Source organism: Rhopalosiphum maidis, chromosome 3 (assembly GCF_003676215.2).
Source record: "Rhopalosiphum maidis isolate BTI-1 chromosome 3, ASM367621v3, whole genome shotgun sequence".
NCBI classification, from domain to species: domain Eukaryota; kingdom Metazoa; phylum Arthropoda; class Insecta; order Hemiptera; family Aphididae; genus Rhopalosiphum; species Rhopalosiphum maidis.
This window is the reverse complement of record NC_040879.1, coordinates 64,596,402-64,620,256: the sequence shown is the minus strand read 5'-3', so window position 1 is coordinate 64,620,256 and position 23,855 is coordinate 64,596,402. Positions and strand designations below refer to the sequence as shown.

The 23,855-nt window shown below is 28.0% G+C and overlaps 1 protein-coding gene across 1 annotated transcript; it reads left to right on the top strand.

Moving 5' to 3' along the window:
• The first annotated feature begins 4,608 nt into the window (after nt 1-4,608).
• On the top strand, nt 4,609-23,539 carry LOC113557277 (mitochondrial ornithine transporter 1-like). The gene is made up of 2 exons (XM_026962716.1): nt 4,609-5,315; nt 22,733-23,539. The coding sequence occupies exons 1-2, from the start codon at nt 4,809-4,811 to the stop codon at nt 23,147-23,149; spliced, it is 924 nt and encodes a 307-aa protein (XP_026818517.1). The 5' UTR covers nt 4,609-4,808; the 3' UTR covers nt 23,150-23,539.
• The last annotated feature ends 316 nt before the right edge of the window (nt 23,540-23,855 follow it).

The following is a 23,855-nucleotide window of genomic DNA, read 5'->3' as shown; positions in this document are numbered from 1 at the left end:
GGTCTGTGACCTGCAGTTCACGTTGTCAACTATTGCTCTCCTGGTATCAGAGGAAACATGTATACGCGATGCACCTCATACTGTAGCTTAATATTATGGAATATCCGATGTATACTTAATATTAAATTATAGACGCTGTTATTTTTATTACTTGTGTTATAAGCTTTGCGTGCGAAGAGCGATGCTTTCGAGAGCTTTCATGCTACACCCGTATGCATACGTCCGTGATATTATCACGTACGATGCATGCGTGTTTCAACTTTACAGTGTTATACTTAGGTACTCGTTAAGCCACAACGCTCTACAGTGTGTTTCAAATACCAAAATGTACGATATACGCGTTTTGATTATTTTCAGAATCCATGTATTATAATATCTAATGTGCAATATGTGTCGATACTTGTAGGTACATGGTTAATATTACAACGAGACAATATCGGTGTGTAAAAAAAATATCTATGATACTAAACAATAATCGTTTTAAATATTAAATCACCAGTAAACTTTTTTCAGAGATCGTTAGCAAAAGTGTATCGCCACAAAAACTTAATCATCGTCGTCAATTATATTATAAGACAGTCTTGAGCAAACATTGTCTTAGTTTTATAAGAATAAGCTTTAGATTGGAGAAGTTGCACTAGCCATTAATGCGGATTTGATTCAACAGAGAACGAAAAATAAATATGTCTTTCATATTTTGTTTCAAGTGTCATTCACACACCTAAACAAAAATAACGTTGATATTATGTAATGATTTGTCAAAAACTAAATTACTTCTAAAGAGTATCTTAACAGTCTTGTTTATGTCTATTACACATTCTCATATCAGAGTTTATTTTCATCAGACTTCTCGTATAATCATAGTCGTATGTTTTTGCGTTTACCATAAGACTAAATATTATATTATAGTAAATATTAATATATTATGACACTAATATTATTTATCTATTTATTTGTAATATATACGCCAGGCTATTTGTATAATAGTGGTACATGTTGAAAAAAAATACATAATTAAATAATTATTACGACACTAATGGTTAAAAAAAAACATTTATTAGGTGCATAATTAGGTCAAGACATGAACGGAGTGGCTTACCGTCTACGAATTATATATAAGCATATAACATCAAACACTATTAAAAATGTCTATCGTGTGATAAGAGGTGCATTTTTAGCAAAATACGTTTTTTGATTGTTAGGAAAAAATATAGAAAACCTCCAGTTAGTCAGGACACGGATAAACAGCTGTTGAAGTAGACGGGGGCGTTAACTCTACGTTCTAGCAAACCCAAAGTAAAACTATAGATCTTGTGCTGTTTTTCTAATGACTCAAGTCCGAGAGCATTGCAAATAGTAGACTATAATCGTGAGGCAAACCTACGATTTTTAGACAGTAGTAATATGTTTAATAATTAAATAATCTAATATTAACTCCATATTAATACAAAATAAAAGACAATGTTTAGAATAAAGGTCCCTACATTTATTTTAAAATATATTGAAATTAAGATACCAGAGTAATATATAATATAATAAAATTGTTTATCAACAAATTAGTTCGTTGACGCAATAGCGATGATCCATCTATTAGGAGAATTTAAATAGCATTTAAAACATTAAATTATCATAAATATCAAAACATTTTCCACAAAAACTGACAAAACTCTTCTTAAATATAAGAAATACGAAGAAATGATCGATTAATTAAATTAAATATCTCATCGTTTCATTTTAAATGCTTAAAACTATACGGGAGGTGCGTTAGCCCAGTATAATATTATAAAATTGATATGCATATTTTTTATTAAAACTGAACAAGTTCTATTGTCATGATAATGCCAGACAATTTATAATATTATGCATATAACTATGTTCAACTACATACAATTGGACAAAAATAATTGTGTAAGATGTTTTACTATTCATTGAAATTTTTTTAATGCATAATAATATACTCACTGTATTTCCATGTACAGTCTTATATAAAAAAATAAAAACAATTCAATTTTTCATTAAACTGTACAGTACCGACTACAAGAACACCATATACTAAAAATTAGTAACTAATACTTAGAAAGTAATTTCCAAACTTACTGTGTAGTGATTGTATCTAATAGACAACAACATTTTGAGCGACTATTTGAAAACAAATATTTAAAAAATCATTCTTTTATTTATAAATATTCGACATTCAAATTATTACATAAAGTTAAATTAAATAATAAATTTTCATAATTTATCAGTTATCAATAATTATGTTTGGAATTCTTTATAGAATACAAAAAAATTATTTATATTGAATTTTTTAAGGGTTTAAGTCAGCAAATAATAAACAATTACAATACATTTAGAATAATTACATTAGGTTGCAGTAGCTATTATTACTTTATGGTATCAATATAATATTGTGATTTTTTTGGAAGATAAATAGCTTGGAATGAATTCTTGTCAATTGAAAATAACCATACACAAGACTAATCAAATGATTGATAACTATCCTATTGCCTATTGTTCCTTATATATATATATTTTATTTATTTATTTAAAAAATATATTTTAAATTTATCTAAAACATATCATAACAAAATATTTTAATGAAAAGCTACACTTTACAAAAAATGTATGTCTAATTTTTTGATTGTCTCAGTATGCAAATCGATTAAGACTTGCTATGTAGTACATTATTGATCTTGAATTTTTATAGTTTTAATCTATATAATTCTGATCAAAAAAAAAAGCTATTAAACAAGAAGCAAAATCATATATATAATAAAATATAATCATTTAATTATTTTGATATCCATTTTAGAAATATTCGATACATCTTAAAAATTCATCAACTTCATAGTATTGGTATTTAATATGTGGTGTCATGAATTATTCTGTTATTATTGTAATATTATTTCCAAAAGTCAAAAATAATTACAAATATTTTTTAACAAAGTTTAATTTTCAACCAACATTTATTTCTTATAGGAAACTAAAATTAAACGTAGAATATGGATACAATTAAGAATGACAAATTTATTCTTATAATAAGCATTTTTATATATACAGGAATAACAACTTAAAAATATAAAATCATTTGATATACATAAAACAAAATTGGAACTCCGAGCTAGCTAGTGAATATTTATACATAGAACTTGAAAAAAGAATTTAGTGAGGAAAGCTTATAATTTAATAATATTTTTCTAACGAAACAATAATGTATGAAAATATTTCTATAATTCATTCCTAAACCATACATTCCTTATGTTGATGAAATTGTCTTTTTATATATTCTAATTCAAGCGAGAAAAAATTTTATTCTGTATTAAAAACTGTTGAAGAAATATTAACGTCATAAACTCATAAATATACAACGAAAAATTAACAGCATTAACAATGTAATTTTGGAATAGAAGTAGAAGTTACCAGGAATTAGGTAAAAAAACTAACCAAGTCTTAACATTTTTAAACTAGAAAAAATATTGATATAGTCGAATTGCACTTGGGTTCAAAAAAGGTGTTTTAAAAAAAATATCATGCATTTAGTTTTGAGGAGATGAAATGTTTTTGAAAACAATTATTTCCGTTCCCACTTACAGCCTTATTAGGATTGAACATAATTTTAATCATTGGTATAATTAATAATTTTATATATATATAATATATATGTATCTTATAAATGTGACATGTTTTTTTTTAATTTGCCAATTATTTTTTGTAGTTATCATAAAAAACTGAATTCAAAAACTTTAACAAACTGATTTTTCAGCATACAAGTCAATTTATTTTAAATTTCGTTCATATTTTTTGGTACCTTGTAATTGAAACTCTCAAATCAGTATTCTGTATTGAACTATAAGTATAAATATTATTTCTAATTGTGTTTCAAAATGTTCCAATATGAAAATGGTTTAGCAAACTATGCGTCGAAGGACTTAAAAGTGTTTGTTGTCCTTTTGCTCAGATCATATCCGAAGCCAAAATATTAAGAGTGCCTCGTTAGAAATATTTGTTAATATTAGTTATATTTATTTTTTTAATATAACTATTTGCTAATTAGTTACTAAAGTAATTCAATCATTACCCGTTTTTACCCGAGTGCAGTTTGATCAATATAATTTTTTAACTCGTTGCAATTCGACCTTTTTTAAATTTAGTTAAAATAAGCAATTTGACCATCCCAAACAAATGTTTCTGTAAGTTTTATATAATTATTAAATCATTATATTATTAAAATACGGTTTTAGTATGTCTCAAATAATATACACTGTAATGACATGAATAATTTTTATCTAATTATATATATATATATTATATACCAACAAAATATAATTTCGTTTTCACGCGTCTAATATACCTGTTATTGTTTCGGTGGCACTGGTGCACTACCTATATAGTCGATAACGATATGTTATAATATGTCGCAACCGGTAGGACATCATAAATAATAATAATGACGATGGTACAACAACAACCACAACAACAACAGCAACAACAACAACATTGAAGTTGATTTGGCGGAGTCGAGAGTTCGGATCACCGTTTTGCGCTATCTAATCTCTGGCGCGCATGTGTGTGTGGTTTACGTGCATTAGAAAAAATAACCACACTGTGTGCACGCGATCGTATTGAAATACCGGCGATCGGGTCGTCGCGGTGACATTTGCAACGACACGCTCGACACGAGTCGAAGGAGTTCGATCGGACCGACGACCCAAAACGTTCCGCCGACCCCGCGGGTGCGTACGCGCGTTTCCAGGCGGCGATCGTCACTCATTGCGATAATCAACGCCGCCGTCTCGTCGGTTCCGGCCATGAACACTGGCAGCGACGCGGCGACGGGACCGCCCGCCGACGGCGGTGACGTCGGCAGCAGCCTGTCCGACCTGTTGGCCGGTTCGCTGGCCGGCGTGGCCGTCGTGCTGGTCGGCCAACCGCTGGACACGGTCAAGACCAAGCTGCAGACGTTCCGGGGGCTGTACACCGGGCCCGCCCAATGTCTGGTGCACACGTACCGGAAGTCCGGTGTGCGGGGCCTGTACGCCGGCTCGTCGCCGGCCATGGTGGCCGGGGTGGCCGAGAACTCGGTGCTGTTCGCTAGCTACGGCCTGTGCCAGCGCGCAGTGGCCGCGGTCACCGGGGCCCGGGACGCCAAGCAGATGGACGCGTTCAGCAACGCGGTGGCCGGCTGCGCGGCGTCCGTGTTCTCGTCGGTGGTCTTGTGCCCCGCCGAGCTGGTCAAGATTAAGCTGCAGGCGGGCCGCGAGCTGGCCGAATCCCGCGGCCAGCGGTTCCGAGGTTCCGTGTACCGCGTCACCAAGGTAAATGCGCATTTCAGTGTTTTATTAGCTGTGGGGAGGGGGAAAGGATGATACGATATCGGTTAGATATGAGCGTCTCCCGAGTGTGTGATGTGGTCTTAAAAATTTTACGATTTTAAAATGGTGTGTCCTGCGATCTTTCGGTACGTTTATATTTTTGATTTGGTGCTCATTTGCGTCCGTATAATTGTATATTTGACTTGCCGTTTGATTCATCTCACCCGGACACGGGTGCAATCGTTTTTAGAAATAATAGAAAAAAATTCAGACTTATTATTACGATTTTGATTTAATTAACCTAAAAAATGTGTATCGGTGAACCAGAAATATAGTACAATAATAATTTGAGAATGATATCAGATGATTCGAAACACAAAGAGTTGATGTCATAGGTATAAAACCAATTTACAGCGGATTTGTAATACAATCTCTCCAGTACAATAAAAAAAATATATGTACATTGAATTATTAAATATTTTAAATGTGGTTTATTGACTCGCTGATTTAAAATAAATTTCACGGCATATCGATTTCATATACGTGGTTGACGTGGTAGTATATGACAGAAAAAAAACAATGAAATATTTAGAAATGATAATAAATACAGTGTACAATATGATATATAAACAAAATTATAAAACTTAAAAGGTTATTATTTTTATAAAATTTGATTGAATCGTCATTTTTTTAGTGTTTAATGCCAATTATATATTAATTTATTTATCATTTTTTTTTATTTAAATAATTTATAAAAACTATGATGCGTTGATACATTCAATAGCCTTAGAATAGTTTCGAATAATAAAACATATTTAAAAAAAAAAATAACAAAAGGACAAGAGGGTGTTAGGGCCCAGGAACTAGGCATGTTCGAATCACAGTGCGTGTACACACTGTACACACTCTGCACACCCACTTTTCCAACACCAGTTTTTTGTCACATAATAATTGACCGAAAATAAACCCTAAATCTGCAATATAATATTATTTATTATGACTTAAATATATTTTGTGTTTTTTCATGTAAAATAATTCTAACTTTTATCATGAGGTGGGTCAATTAGATATTTTAATATTTTATGGATTTTTTTTTTTTATTTTTATAATAATTGCTTTGCTTATATCTCGTTAAAATGATATTTACTTTTATTATGTCGGTGAGGATTTACACGAAAAATACAATGATTCCATCCCAATTATTCCGACCGAAGGACGGGGAATCGATGTCAATCGAGAACCGTACCATTTACTACTACGGGTCTGACAATAATGATATAAGATCGGGATAATCGCTGATAACGTGTCTAAACCCGATTGGGAACCGAAGTTCAGTAATTCCAATCGCTAACGAGATGATTCTTGTATAGGTTTTATGAATCGTCTCGTCTCCTCACTACACAATAAACGGTTTTTGGTCGTTGATAAGTAACAATGTTTAAAACTGGATTAATTTATTTACGTACCTGTCTGGTTGAAAATAAATATATGATTTGCCCAATATTCTTGAATGGTTAGGTATATCTTATGATACATTTCCACGAAGGCATTGTTTAAAAAAACTCTCTACAACATTTAAGTTTTGGCTTCATTTATCGGGTTGACTGCTTTCTGAATGCCGATTATCACGGTATATTAGCAGCAAGTGAGCTGAAGTGCATCGTTCAAATAAAATTGTTTGCAGCCGAACAACCACTATTAGATTGAGAAAAAGCTCAAAAAGCACAATAGTCACTTGGAGTATTTTATTCTGAGTATGTGAAAATAGGACTTTACATCACTCGAATTTGTAACCTAATTTAGCTACAACTATAAAAATACTTACACATTGATATACTTCGATATACTCATAAAGTCATAAATTACAATGTTTTTCTAAAAACAAGACTACAGATAAAGAAAAACGTTCTACTCAGTATTTATGAACATGACTGATGACAGTATTTATTATACCTATATATATTTGTACGGGAATTTGAATTACCTTTTTATCTAACTGGTATTCTAGAGAAGTTAACAATCACCCAGTTTAACGTAATATTGACTTAAAATTTAATAACAATCATACAATATGGCATAATTAAGAAGTATATTATGTTATAGTAATAATTAAATACTAATAATCTGACGTTTTTGAAAAAGTTAAATCAACCTACCGTAGTTCATTACTTTAATTACAATATCAATAGACATATCAAGAAGTTTCCGCCCAGAATCGTTTTTCGTAATAAATTACACAATTAAACTCAAGTTTAACAAATCTATTACAAAGACACTTACGGTATAGTAGAGCAATACCCACATGCACATCTCTTTTTTAAGTCTACATATTCATATAAGTTACGCAAAGATATTATGTATTATAACGTTTTAGAATTTTTCATGAATAGTTTAGTGATTATGATAGGAAGAAGACAACTAGAACATCTGTCCTAAATCGGAAGTTGTTTTTACACACTTGGCACGGTTGCCACTTTATCTTAAAACCCATATGCGTGTAGTTGAAAAAGAAAAAAGTTCACCGGAAAACACTATGAGACAGTGAATTATGATAAGATTTATGACAAGGTTGACTACTGAGAAAAACATAAGAATAATTTTTCAAAAGTAACTCTGTTCTATAAAACTATCACTATATGTACAAAGGTAGTTGCATAGAGTTTTCATGTGGTTTTTATAAAAATGGGTCTTATTGTTTTCTTATTGTTTCAACGAAAATATTTTCAGATCCACTGCATTATAATCATATATAACAGCTTTTTCCCCGTTCACTGAAACGTTTACCTAGACATAATGTAATCGCCATAGCCACAAGGAAAACTATCGTTGGTTGAGAAATTTTGACCATAAAGTTTAAACCAAATACAAAGGATTATTTTAAGAGATTATCATTAGACGAAAATTAGGAATTAATTATCTTCTAGTCAATTAATTCTCATGATATTCACAATTTAACATAACAGTGTGATAGTACTTTGATATAATTTAAAAAATATAATTATGATGTTATTAATTTCATAGTTGAATCTAGGTCCTACCTACTTCATCAATAAGTCCCGTATTGAGATAGACTTTAATAAAAAAATATATTTTTTTTTATTAATACATTAATTTCTCCTATAGTAAACGTTTATTATAAATAATATTGAAAATATTATTTGATGCTTGAATGTAGATGGGAAATATGAATTACTCATACGATTGATATTCAACTATTTTGATGGTAACTTACAATGTGTACGACGGTCGACGACATAATATACAGATATGATAACTATTTTCTCATTATTGTTCATTCATAAAAAAATAATAAAATGCTTGTTTTTCAATTTCAAATACAAAACTAATGATATATAAAATATTTCTATGTATAAATTGATTATAAAGACCAATTTAAACTACAAGACTGATAAATATCGAATAGCCCAGTTTCACTACATTGATGTTGCAACATTGATATACCACTCGGTGAATCTATTCAATTATTGTAGTTTTTATATTTTCTTTTACCAACTACAACAAAAATCATAAACAACGCATTAAATTTTTATGTTAAAACACTGTTTTAATTAATTTTAATTTAATAAAGTGAATATTTCTCTAAAAACCTGCGACAAGTTTAAAAGGTATTATAGGTATTGTGCTTATAATATGTATACACAATACTATAATACACAGTTGTAGTTTTAATGTTCCTAAATTTAATCATATTTATGTGTATGTTGTACAATCCTTTATTTTTAATTCAAATTAAAATCATTAAGCTAAAAATAAATTTAGTTTAAAATCATTAATACCACTCTATATACAATTACATTCCATTACATTCAAAAGTAATACGAACAGTTTAATTAATCATGTGATATGTTTAAACGAATTATAGCTATAACTATATAATATTAGGTATATTTAGGTAAGTTTATAAAGAAAAAATAATCTCAATTTTCAATTTTGTATTGTAAATTGTAATTTTATAAATATAAATAAAACTGTCATCGAAAAAAAATAAATATAAATACATATATATTTAAACGCGCACTCCAACATTTTTTATCTATCCTTTATATTTCATAATAGTCTTTGCATGTAACTGTAATATTATTATTATATAGGTACCTATATTTTTTATTCTTATATTGGAGCAAAAATATTTATTTTAGTAACTTTAAAAGATATTAATTAATACACATTACTGATTATTGTTAATTTTTAAACTATTATTTTTATTCTGCTGTGATTACTGATTAACAAATAAACATCTATTTGAAAAATATATCACTAAGCATATAAGGATTAGGTATTTATTATCATCTTTTCTTTATCAATGTATTAAATTCAATTTTATTAGCATCTTATATTTTAAGTGTTACTGTACCCAGTTAAAGTTAGTTGTAATATTATTTTAAAACATTGTTGTTACATGTATCAACTATACATTGTATCTACTTCTTAAACTAGATACATACGATGAGTGGAATAGATAAATATTTACATTTATGTAAATATATGTCATGCATATGATTATCGAGTATTATACTATATATTACACATAATCAATAGTTTGACTACCGTACATACTTATAATAATATAATATAAACTATTAAATATTATAATACTATGATGGTTACATAATACTAAATTTTGAAACGTTAATACTAGAACCGTTTCAAAAATTAAAAGTTGAAAGATTTTTTTTTAACCACCTAATATGTAACAAATAAATAATTATTATTAATAACCATAATTATATAATTATGTAATACAAAAATATACAAACTATTAATAACTATTTATTAGTTGATCGTTGCTAGTAAATCGAAATTATTAACAATCACACACTTAAACATACATTTTTTACGAAACTATAAAATATAGGTATACACCACATTGCAATAGTTAGATATTTATTCGTAAGTTATTACTACTTTTTTCGTCATGGGTGTGTTTGTAAAATCTTTTCAAGTCTTGTATTCATGACAATTAAATAATTCAAAATCTAGTATTCAACATATAATTTCACTTCTGACTTTAATAATAATCGTTATAATAAGGAATTATAAAATGTGTAAGTAATATAATATTTACTGTGTCTACATAAATAATCGTACATAAATTGTGATTTATTTTACTTAGTTTACTTAACCTTTTATAGTTTTCCATAAAACTTCGTTAAATATTTTAGAGCATAGTATTTATTTTAAACAGTATGCATTTTGAAATAAATTAACGTTTTTCATACTACTTAAACGGGTATAATTGGCTCAGTTTATGAGTTTATTATAAGATTCGTTCCTATTATTTTACACAAACACCGGTGAGGCTCATGAATCTCAAATGCGTGAGAGTAGTTAAATATTACTTGTTTATATAAACTGCAAATATTCTATAGGTATTCGACTTAAGAGAATGCTACATCCACATTTGTTGTCTCCATCTTGTGAAATTTATAACATAGCAAATTATTACGTTCAGCAGTTTCACATTTAGTTTTGTTATAGTTTAATTATAAAATATTGAATTGACACATTAAAGGGAACAATATTATCTAGGTATTTTATCGGTTGTCTTTTTTCAATATTTCAAATTTGAAATAAATTACGGGCATTTTAAAATAGTACTTATTACATTGCACACTTAATTCAAAATTAAAATATAGAAAAAAATATCGATACGACAACACAGATAATATTGCTGGGTACCTCCAAGTTTATAGATCATAAAAATAAATGTGAGCTTCTGAACGAAAATTTGTTACGGACCTTGTACAAAAGATATATTAAACAAGAGAGTATACGAGACATATTATAGATAATTTATCTGTTTAAATATTATATTTTATTTAAATTTCAAGAACAACATATTTATTTCAGTAGGTATACTAAGCTTACCCAAGATCGTTTCTAAAACCGTTTACATGAATTTATCATTTTTTTCGGATATATATTATTATAATATTACAACAATATTGTCTCATACAATTTAATTGGAGGAAAGCCTTATCGGGTTTTTTCTAGTACTTTTTATTTTTAAATTAAAATAAAAAAAAATTAGTACAGTTTGAAATACACAGAGTGATTAGTGACTAGATTTTTAAGTAAAAATAAACATATTTTTTTTATATCATAGTTTGTATAACATTTACATCGAAAATTGTAGGATAAAAATTATTGTTGGCCCGTATACAATGTCATTGTCTAACGGACTTTGACTGCTTTGAGCTTTGATAATTTTAATACACATACCCAGTACCCACCTATAATTTCTCGCACAATAATATAATTTAATCCATTCTGAGTCTTCACTGGAATCGAAGCCAGGTCAATTTGACAATATTTGCCAACAGGCAACAACCCTTTCAGTATAATATTACCCATAAAATGTACATTAATTAATTATCAGACACAAATGGGAATTTGGCTTTACGTTTCGGATGGTAACGTATACCTAATCCTCTCGATATTTTGATCATAGATAAGTAATTATTTTCATCCTGCAAACAATAATAATGTTATCTTTTGATGTAGGTTCCTGCTACCACAAACCATGTACTTACCATATGACTATCATTAACTAAATAATATATTATGTAATGTTCAGTGTTAAAACAAAATTTATCAATGCAATTTGAAAATGAATATCAACGTAAAATCATACATTACATAGATAACGTATTATTATAGTACGTATACATAAGAACGTTTGGTATATTTCAGTATAACGTTCTATAATGTTATTATTATTTTAATATAACGTTTTGTTATTGAATATATAAGTGTAATATACTTGGCCAACGAATTTCATTTAAAAAATATAAGGAAAATGTATGATACACATTTTTACTATTACAATTAACTATACAATGAATCTTTATTATTTTTAAAAATTAATAAATATTAAATTTTACTTGGGTTTTTAAAACTAAAATTGTTATAAATTACAATACTAAGATAATCATAGACAAAAGTTGCATATAGTTGGCCATCCACAGAAAATATTTAATGACTGATATTTTGAATCTATTAGCTTTGTTAGTAAAATATTATGACTGATAAGTTATATTTTTAACAACCCAGTGTTAATGATTTAAGACTCCTATGAAAATGGCCTTAAAAACTCATGTCTGGATTGAGAAAAAAATTAAATTATACATTCCATAAAAGTAATCAAAAGTTCAAACATCTGGGCTTGTTTATAGTTATATTAGAGTTTAAAAGTTAACGATATAGTAGACAATAGAACTCAATATTATATAGCATTTAGTACAAAATACAATTAAAGATATAACTAGGAACTTCAGTTTACACAATAAACTTTATATATAAAAAATAATCAGTTACGTTAAAGTATTATGAAACATAAAGGTATATTTATATTTAAAATTAACAAAGTATAATATTTGTATAACTAAAAAATACTTTGTTGATTCAACCTGTAATGTTATATATATATACGGGTGTTTTAATTTCAGTTTATAAAATTAAGTAACAACATTTAATAAAGTAAACATTTATGTTTTGTCATTAACGAAAATATAAATAAATTAGCTGTTTCGAGTATTACTATTTGTTTAAAACATTATTGAACTCGATATAGTGAACTACAAACTTATACTGAATAAATTATATAAACATAAATATGACGCTATTAACACCTACTAAAGAAAATAAAAAAAAAAAATTTAGAACCCTTTTTACCGGCATTTTTTTTTTTACCTAATCAAAACTTTATGTACTTAAAAAGATTTCTTACACAGTGACGCAAATAGATTAGATTCAGGGTCCTAGCTTCACTCTCTCCTTGGATTTCTATTTGATTATTATTGATATCAAATGTTGGATTTAACTGGATATGTACGACCTACTAATGGAAATTCCAATAATAACATTTAACTATATAATAGTATACATTATAAGGCACAAAACAAAATATATCATAGACACCGAAAAGATTATTTCCTTCAAGATTTGTTGGTCGCCTGTTCTCGAATGAAATCTTTTCACATGTTTAATGATCGGACGCTATTCAAAAATACAATAATAAAAATAATTTTTACGCCATTACAGTATTTATATTTATATGCATATTTATTATTTATATTGTATATTATTATAATGTATAATATGTATATATCATATACGGCTAGACACATGTGTTATCTTACGTTTATTCTGTACTATCACGGAGTTTCACCATACAAGTAGGACTAACTACATTATGATTACTTAACGAAATGTTTTATTATTATAATAATGTAATCCTTCGGCCTGCGACACATTCGTGTGCGAAGTAGTCTCGTTCCATCGCTTGCTCTGTGTATTGCTACCAAGCCATTGGTAAAATAAAATAAATTATATTGAAATATTATTTCAATAGACGTTAAATTGTATTCGATACAACTAAACGTATTTTCTAATATTATTAACATAATAACCTCTTATATTACCCCGTTTAGTATTAATCTGTCACTACTAATACACCATATCACATATAGACAACGTTTATATTGTTATCCACCATATATTATCATAATAATTCACAGTATTATATTTAAAACTAACCAATAGCTAACAAACTACTTAATTTCTCTACTAACTTACTTAAAGTATGATTGGCGTGCTTGAATTATAAACCAACCATAAACGCATCTCTATTGAGAACATAAAATTTGCTTATTTCATTTTTGTATCATATAGAATACGTAGACTTGAAAATATTGTACATAAAAATCTAATGTTTTTACTGTAATATATATAAGTCAACTTGACTGTACAACGTCTATGTACTTTTACTTGACAATAATTGAGGAAACCGGTTTACTCACGAATAAACACAAAAAAATTTGTATGGACAAATGTGTCTTGAATCTTTTAAAGGCAGTGTGCAAACAGGTTTCACAAATGTGCGTAATAAGCCTGCGTAATATATTATATGAAAATGCAAACAGTGTGCGCCCACCGTAATTTATTCCTATTATTTTCATGATGTAGTTTGTACTACACATAGCCCTTTTTTCTCTAAACAAATTTTGTTTATGACATTCCTACAACATTGATGTGTTTCGAGTATAAAATATGTCAAGTAGAAAACTAACGCATATTTATATGCATTTTAAAAATAATGTTTAGGTTAGGTTAGATTAGGGTGACCATACGTCCCGTATTATACGGGATTGTCCCGTTTTTCCACTTTGTGTCCCGTTGTCCCGACAAAAGTTATACGGGACGCATTTTGTCCCGTATTTTCAAGTAGGTCCCGTATTATTCCCGTTTTTCTCTTCATTGTTAATTTATAATTTTATAGTTATTTGTTTTTTTATTCTACGATATTTTTGTATCACAGTATTCAATTGAACATCTAATCTATACTTATCAGAATTATTTTTAGATTCTTGTCTTAACAATAAATTATTATAATTGCTGCGAGTTGAAAATAGAGAACTAATAATGTCACATCATTATCGACAACGTTAAACCGACGATTATAAATACTAATGATATAACGATAACGTACGAAATGTTATTAATATTATTATATTGATGTGTGACGTAGTCTACTAAATAAGTACAATTCCATCCGCCACAACCAGCTTGTTGTCAAATATAATGTCTATTTTTATTTTATAATATCTATGTAAAATTATAAATATAATTTGTTATAAATATTTATACGTGAGTGTCGAGTTCACGATGACATGCACAGTGTAGTCGTAGTCGTAGTGACGTAGTGACGTGTCGCGTGTAGTTTATTAAGCTTATTTAAAATTCAGTGCACCATAATACCTAATTTGTTTTTTAAAATGCCCAAAAGACGGTGCGTTTTTACTCCACAATTAAAATTAGAATTTCCTTTTTTACAAGATGCTGACGAAGTAGGAAAAATATTTTGTACCATATGTAAGTCAGTGTTTTCTATAGAACATAGTGGACGTTCAGACATAACACAACATGTTACAAAAGTAAAAAAACATTTACTAGCATTATCAGCTGCATCAAAACACGAAAAGGTAACTTCTTTTTTTTAAAAAAATGATCCGAGTGGGTCCACTGACGAAAGTAGACGTACTGCAGCACAAGAAGGGATATTCGCATTTCATACCGTGATACACAAATCACTCATTTCGATCAATGGACTGCACATCATCTCTTTTAAAACAAATGTATAATAAAAAATTTACATGTGCGAGAACTAAGGCTGAATCGATTGTTTTAAATGTGTTAGCTCCTTTCGCCATGCAACAAATATGTAAGGAAATATACATATTATACTTATTAATATTTTATTTGTATTTAAAAACTATTATACAGCATACATTTAATTTGTTTTTTTTTATATTAATATATTTAGTTAAAATTAGAATTTCCTTTTTTTTTTTAGTTGAGTGACTAAAGTGTCCCGTATTTTTATTTTATTTTTATGGTCACCCTAGGTTAGATCAGTTGTAGTTTATAAAAAGTAATTCGTACATTTAAATATTATGTTCAAATTTTTAAACGTGTGTATCGTACATTTATAAGCTTATTAGTTACTACGCACAGATTTCATCGAAAATCGTATTATTATAATGCTTTGTTGTTTAAACTTATGTGCTTGTAGAAAATCACCTAAATGACTAAATGTTTTTTTGTACAATTTTTTAATAAAATTACCATATTATGCGCATGGATAGTTTTAATTCTAATGAGATTATATAAGTAATCTGGTTATTAAAGACTTTAAATGTTATACAAACTGTTAATATTTTAATAACTTTACAACAGAATAAGGATTTAACAAGTTTTTCGCAAATAGCTATGTAATTTTTAGTGAATCAACTACAGTAGTGTTAAATACTTTTTTATCTTATGAATATTTAGTATTTACTAACATGTTATCTTTGTAGACCTATTCAATTCCCTACCATGCAGTTTGTGCGACTTATGATGGGTCTAGTTTCTAGTATGTAAAAGCAGGGTTATCTGAAATTGTATATAATTATTTATTCTTTTTTTAATCGCAAATCTGAATAGAAATTGTATTTATAAAAATTTATCCGTATCACTTTACTGTATACTTATTTTTAATTTGTGTGCTAAATAAAAATTACACGAATTAATATTTTACAACTAATATATGAATGAAGTTATCATAACACCCATAACTGGTTTTTTTTTATAAATTAATGTATAAATTATAATATTAATTGCATATTGTAAGTAAAATAATAATTATAACAACCAATGAACTATAAGTGAAATACAGATATGGAAAATGTACTAATAACAAAGACTATTTAATTTTTATTGCGGACTTTGGATTAAACATGGGAATTAAAAATGCATAGTTTAATGTACTGTATATGTATCTGCGATCTGCCGCACACTGAAACAAAAGCTTGACTTGATCCATTTAAGTAATAATAGACTTCAACTGAGAGACAAGTTTAACAATTCCCCTGAGATCTACTACTGTACATCAAAGGTTTTTGAAATGAATAACTAAACAGTGTGATAGTGCAATTGTTCAGCCGTCAGATATTTGTATTTAATCATAGGTATTACTTTTGAATCGTTGAAATATATACAAATTCACATTAAACTGTAAGTATTGAATATTGATTCGTATCAAATTTGTCATGGTCTGTTTTAATAATAAAGTAACAATGATTTAATACATCTTGAAACGAGTTTTACGCAAGTTAGATACACCACCTATATTAAATAATGCCTATAATTACAAAAATTGTACGATTTTTCTATGAATACAATGTCAGTTATTATATTAACGGAAATAGCCCAACAGACTATTTAAAAAAATGAATGTAACTCCTTTTCGGAAAAACCATATGGATTAGTTTTTAAAAACAATAGGTACTAGTAAATTTATTTAAATAAATATTTTAATATATTTTTTAAATCTACTGATTTTAAACAATTGTGTTTGTAATAGTAATATTACATTAGTCTTAAGGCTTGAAGCTTTAAAAATGTTTTATTTTTATATAGTATGAAACAATAAAATATTATAATATGAAATAGATATTATTATGAACATCATATTAAGAGGCATTGGTAATACGAGTATGTACGTACGTTCATTTTTATTCAAACGATCGCCAAAATCAATTTTTGTGTGATTATACTATGTATAAAACAATACATATATTTAAACTTGACTTCTGAAAGGTACATATTAATAATGAATCATTCAAGTGAATAAAATAGAGAAATAATACCTCTATTTTATTCACTTGGAAATATTATCATTAAAATTATAGAAACAATGTGATGAATTTAATAATTTATATCAAAAAGTACATTGTTTAGAATGAAAAAATGATGATGAAAAAAAGCAAAACAAATAACAGAAAAAAATGGACAGTCAACAAGACTGAGTGTTTGAATGTTAAGCACTCTTCGAGACAGTCGAGTTGTGTTTTTAATATAAGTTTGAAACTAATGATAATAATTACATTTAAAGACTTTTCCTAGTAAGTAGAACGCGGATTCCTAAAGCGATTTACAAATATTAAGAGCACGTCATACGCGGGTATGTGTTGTCTCTGTCTTACTAACATAAATTATAGCTAATGTCAGCTCAGCAGAACGAATATTGTGATGATAACTATAATATTAAAGTGAATTTACCTCTTATCAAATCTAAAGGAAAGAATATTATCCAAGATATGTCATATATTTTTATTGATATTATCATTTTAAAGTGAGTTATTTATAGCTATGTAAAATATTACAACTTTAAAATGTCTACAACTCACATTATAATTATAATATCAATAAAAAGCTACGTGGGGCCTCAGATAAAAATCTTATCTTTAAATTTGATAATAGGGAAAATTATTCTAATATTAAAGCTAACATCAAAAAATGAATTCTGCTGAACGAAAATTGTCCATATTGTATGTATGTGAGACAGAGACAGGACGTCATGCGGGTATAACATCCTCTTATGTGATCACATGAAAGATTTGTGAGCAAAAATTCCTAGAAGTTTTCTTGATTACATAAAAGAACAATTCAACTATATTTAATATCTATTAACGTTATATAATTTAATTTTGATTTTGATTTTTTTTTAATTGCACGCAAAAATTGAAATCAAACATTTCGTACAAAATAAATATCTTTAATATAATTCGTGAAAATAATAAGTATTAAATATTGTATAATAATGTGTATATATGTGTACGTGGTATACACCAATGTGTAATTGAAATATACATAGACAAATAGTAGCATGTTATTTCATATAAAAAAAAAAAAATTAAATTTTAATAAATCATTAACATTATTTTTAAACGTTTAGTGAATCTATAATATTAAGTAACTATACAAGAAAGTTATTAACATTTCAGTCTGGTTTGAAAAGAGGTCTAATTAATTTAAAAAATAATAATATATTATTAATGTGTATTAGGTACTATTATATCGATAGCTTAGTGTTTATTAGTTATAAGTTACAAAATTAAAATTGTGCAATTGAACTATTTTAAATTTTAACTTTTTTTCATTCACATTATAACTTAGGTAATTTTTAATTAATTCGTTTTTTCTAAATTGAAATTAACTTAAAAATATATGTAGTTTCCTTTTAATATGTCAGTTGAATTCATGTAACATTTATTTATTTATTTTAATGACATTTTTAAAAACTACATGGACTTATAATTATGTGACATAATAAATTTGGATAGACATTGACTTATAAAAATTACATTCCAAATATATTATTATAGTTTTTTTTATAAATCTTTAATAAAAATACAAAGACACAATTGATTGACAAAAACTATTCAATGTATTCAAATAAAATAAAAATAAAATTTTTCTATACTTGAAAAATTGAAACATAAACATTTATTTATAAAATATAATGCTCAGTTGATTAGTTTGATAACATTTCTTGATGATCTTTATTTATATCATAATATTATATTAATATTACAAGCCAAGACATCATAAGAGTAATAATACTCGTTATTTTATCAAAATACGAGGATAATTGAAAACAAAATAATATCACTGCATTTGTTTGTAATCAAACACAAATCATTATAACTTATTTATCCACTTATTTACAGTTAATGTTTATAGTCAAATAAAATAAGTCCTACATCTGAAATATTTCAATTGCACTCATATAATATGTCCAGACTTATAACATATAAGCAATCATTAAATTAGGAAATAAAAACAAATGTATGTTAAATCCGGACATATAATAAGTGAGCAATAAAATAAATGTTGAAGAACAAAAATTAAGGACTTAATATTATATTAGGGTAAACATAAATACGGCCAACTGCAATTTATGATAAGTGAAAACAGTAAATAGTAATATGAAATTACTAGTTTTAGAATACAGAGAAATTGTATAAAAATCAAAAATAATTTTTCCTATCTATTAGTATCAAAAAGACAAACATTACACCAGCTCCCCTTTTTTAAATTAAAAATTTTTTTTTCGGTCAAACATTAATGCACAATTAGAGTGAATTTGTGCGATACCGGTTTAGCCATAAATTAAAAAATAAAGAAGCGGGGCTAAATAAATGTTCGTATCAAAAAGTATATTTTGAAAAAAACGTACTTATAACTAGTGTGCACTAACTCATCGATATTAGGTAACATACATTCATACATAATAAGAGCTTTATTTATTTTTTTTTTTTATTTTTTTTTTTTTTTAATAATAATTTGCTAAAAATCTCTCATTGAAACAAATTTTAAATATATTATGTAAACAGCATGATACGATTAGTTTAAATATTTTTTTTTATGAATCGATTACTTTGTTTTTGTTGAACCACCCTTCTTTAGAACACATTTTGGAAATTAAGTTGATTATTTTTAAAAATATAGTTTTAAGTAATTAATGGCATGTAGATAATTATATAATTTTTTGACAAGTAAAATGAAGCGTGTCAAAAAATAGACACAAATTATATTCCAGTAATAATTATAATATTGATGAATGTAAAAGTGTACTTATTATTATCACAATGGTACTTATTTAATTTTAAAATAACTTGGATAAATTAGAAATATTTGTGAACTCACTATAAAATACTTTGTACGCTACCAATGTAATAGGTACTATTGAGAAAAATATTTACTTTTAAAATATGCCATACGGGTTTTAAAAAAAAAAAAGGACTTATAAAGGAAAAACGCTATTATTCAAGAGAACATTGGCTGTTAGTCCTATATATCACTCAAAGTTCTTAATCCCAGATAATGTTTACGACACCAATTTTAACCGAAATATTATTTAATCTTGCTTTCAAAATTATCGTTCAATGTGTGTTGTGTTTTTTTTTTTGGTTATTTATTTATATAGCTTATTTAAATCAACACAATATATTTTAGTAATCACTCTTTTTAAGAATGCTCTCCCACCCTCCCTCCCACCCTCTCTCTCTCACTCTGCTCTTTGTCTCTTTTCCGAAGGGTTAAAACTTTAAGTCCCCGGTATACGTTCAGCGTTCATAATTTGAAATTATCGAATCCCAGCGGATATAAGTCGAGCCCCGAGGGTAGCTTCTATAGCTAATTTGACCATTCTAGTGAATTTTATTGACCGTAAACAAATTAAGGGGGAGTTTTTTGCGTCCTTGCCGTTATTAACATATTAATACAATATCAAAGCATGGGGAAATTAAAGAGAAAAAACCCCCATCTATATAGCCATATAGGTCATTAATTTTCGATAATGTCTGTTTTTAAAAAGTCAGATAATCGTAAAGTATGTATTTTTTTTTTTATTATTCTAAGCTCACAATGTCTTATTACATTTTTTTTCTGTTTTTCGTTTAATTTCTGGATTATTAGATATTTTATATTTCGGCTTTTATTAAAAACTTTACTATGGTAAGGTTATATTCATGATTTTCACCATGATATAAAATTCCATGGACACCACAGCATTCCTCTTAAGCATCTTCATAATTTCAAAATTCTGTGCGGATAGTAATATATAATATATTATGTAATTGCGAGGTAAAGTTCACGCGTACTACACATACCTACATAGATGTTCTTATTAAGCTATTAATAGTAACCGTGCGTCAATATTGCACGACCGACACTTATATACGATTTATTGTGGTTTCTTCTTTTCTATTTAATTTAGGGTCGTATCATTTTTCAATCGAAGTTATAGTGCCGTTTTATTTATAGTAATTTCGCCATTTCACTTTGGATGTAATTTTAATCAAAAAATGCTTTACACTGTTAACATATTTGTTTGTTGAACCTTAAGCTTAATATTCAATATACGAAATACTTTAAACAAGACAGCCCTATTGTGACAATATATAATTTACATATTTTAATATTTTACTATACTGTCTTAAACATTAATACTAACAATCATTAGACATCTCAAAAATAGCATCAAGTCAACTACTAAAATATGTCTCGAAAAAATAAAATAAAGACAAAAGACTTCTAATATCTTAATACCTAAGTACTATATGTAAAAATAATAATTATATAAAATACTTATTTTATAGTTATAATTATCATATCATTTATACCTTACAAAAAACAAATTTCATTATAGGTAATAGGTATAATATAAGTGTATGAGTAGTTTTAATTTCGTACAATATATATGCTTATAAAACCTTTCTTTAGATTTCGCTAATATCAATCACTCAGAATATCAACTACTTGATACATTTAACCAACAATTTAGGCGTTTAAACTATTAATATTTTAAACTTTCTTCATACAAATATATTGTTTTTTATTTGTATTTAATTTAATTGTGCATTTCTATTTAAAGTTTCCTTAAAAAACTTAAATACATGTTTTACAATTTTGGATATTTTTTAGATATAATATGCATGCTCCAATTAAAATCAAACTGTAAAGTTATTTTAATAAAAATATTATTAACACTTAGACGTATGTGTGGATAATGGATATTATGTAAGTCAGTCATTTATAATCAAAAGTGTTTTTAGTTGTCTAAAGTAAATTTATCCAGCTACTACCACAAAAGTTTTTTAGGTAAAAAATGTTTCTAAATCAGTTGTTTCTATAGTTTAAATAATTATAAAATACGTTGTAGACAAAATTGAGTTTTTTCATTATTTGTTTATATCAAAACATTAAAATGCGCCAAAAAAAAAAAAAAAAAAATGGATGCTTGGACTATGTATTCCAAATAGATGCGTAGGCTCTGCCTAGTTTCCCGTGATAACAGATAGTTCAAAAATGACAATTTTATTTCGCATTTTTAGCATTTGCTGGCTATTTTTATTAATTTTTAGTGTGTGCAGCATGAACCCAGTGGCGTATCCGGGGCTAGGTTAAATCCGGACATGCGCATACGAGTAGCGCGTTGAATGTTTTAATAAAACAATACTGTGCGCGGTTGTATTTATATATTATTATGGTTTTTGTGCTTGTGCATACAGGACATCATGAGGCACCGCGGCCTAGGAGGTCTGTTCCGCGGACTGGAGATGACCGTGGCCCGGGAAATGCCCAGTTACTTCTGCTTTTTCGGTGTGTACGAGGCGGTCCGGGAGGCTCTGAAACCAGATGGCCGGACCCGGGCCGACTGCGGCCTGCTGGCCACCACAGCGGCCGGGGCTGCGGGCGGCGTGCTCCTGTGGACGGTCACGTTCCCGGTGGACGTAGTCAAGTCTCGGATACAGCTGGATGACGCGATGCCCACGCGCGGCTGGACCATGTGCATGTTGCACGTGTACCGAAACGAGGGCGTGGTCGCGCTGTACAGCGGCCTGGCGCCAACGCTCATCCGTTGCGTTCCGTCGTCCGCCGTGCTGTTTCTCGTCTACGAGTACACCAAAAAGCTGTTCGACCCCTAAGCGCGGATCGGTGGGGCGGAACGCACCTCTAATCGGGGATGGACTCTCTAACTGGTCGAACTCTCGGACATCCCGAACATCAAGAACTCTGAAAGGCTATTCGAAGTTTCTTTAAATGTATACTTGAAACCGAATGCTTCGACCTCAATCGTTTCAAATGGTTCGCGAAAAATCGAGTTAAATACCGATACTCTTATATTATATATATATCATAATATCATTTTTATATACCTTCGTTGAATTGTACACCAAAAACGTTAATACTTGATGTTGTAACTTTTTACTAGTTAAAATATGGTATATCTATTTATTTTATTTAAAACTAAAATGTATTTATGAATTAAATTTAAAGTGTGAACCTAACATAACGTTAGAAAGGTTCAAAAAACATTCGAGTAAAAACGGTTCGATCTTGACCCGCCTTATTTCGATAAAAAACCAAGTTCAATTTCGAGTCGACAGAGTTAAAGAACATTTAAATTAAACCCATCCCTACCTACAATATGTACTAATTATTATCATACTTGATATTTTGTCAAAAAGTCAAAGTGCAGTGTGACGTTTCAAGCGGCGAAATTCACTTGTAGATGTGGTGACAATATTAATACATTTTATATTATAATATAGACGATAGTTAATTTTTTTTTAATTGTTTTCAATACGTGGTACTTGTTCGGAAAAACATCAAAAAATGACGATATATTTT

Coding starts and splice junctions, on each gene's coding strand:
- LOC113557277 (XM_026962716.1), top strand. CDS start 4,809: ATGAACACTGGCAGCGACGCGGCGACGGGACCGCCCGCCGACGGCGGT. Junction 5,316..22,732: donor CCGTGTACCGCGTCACCAAG/GTAAATGCGCAT, acceptor TTGTGCATACAG/GACATCATGAGGCACCGCGG.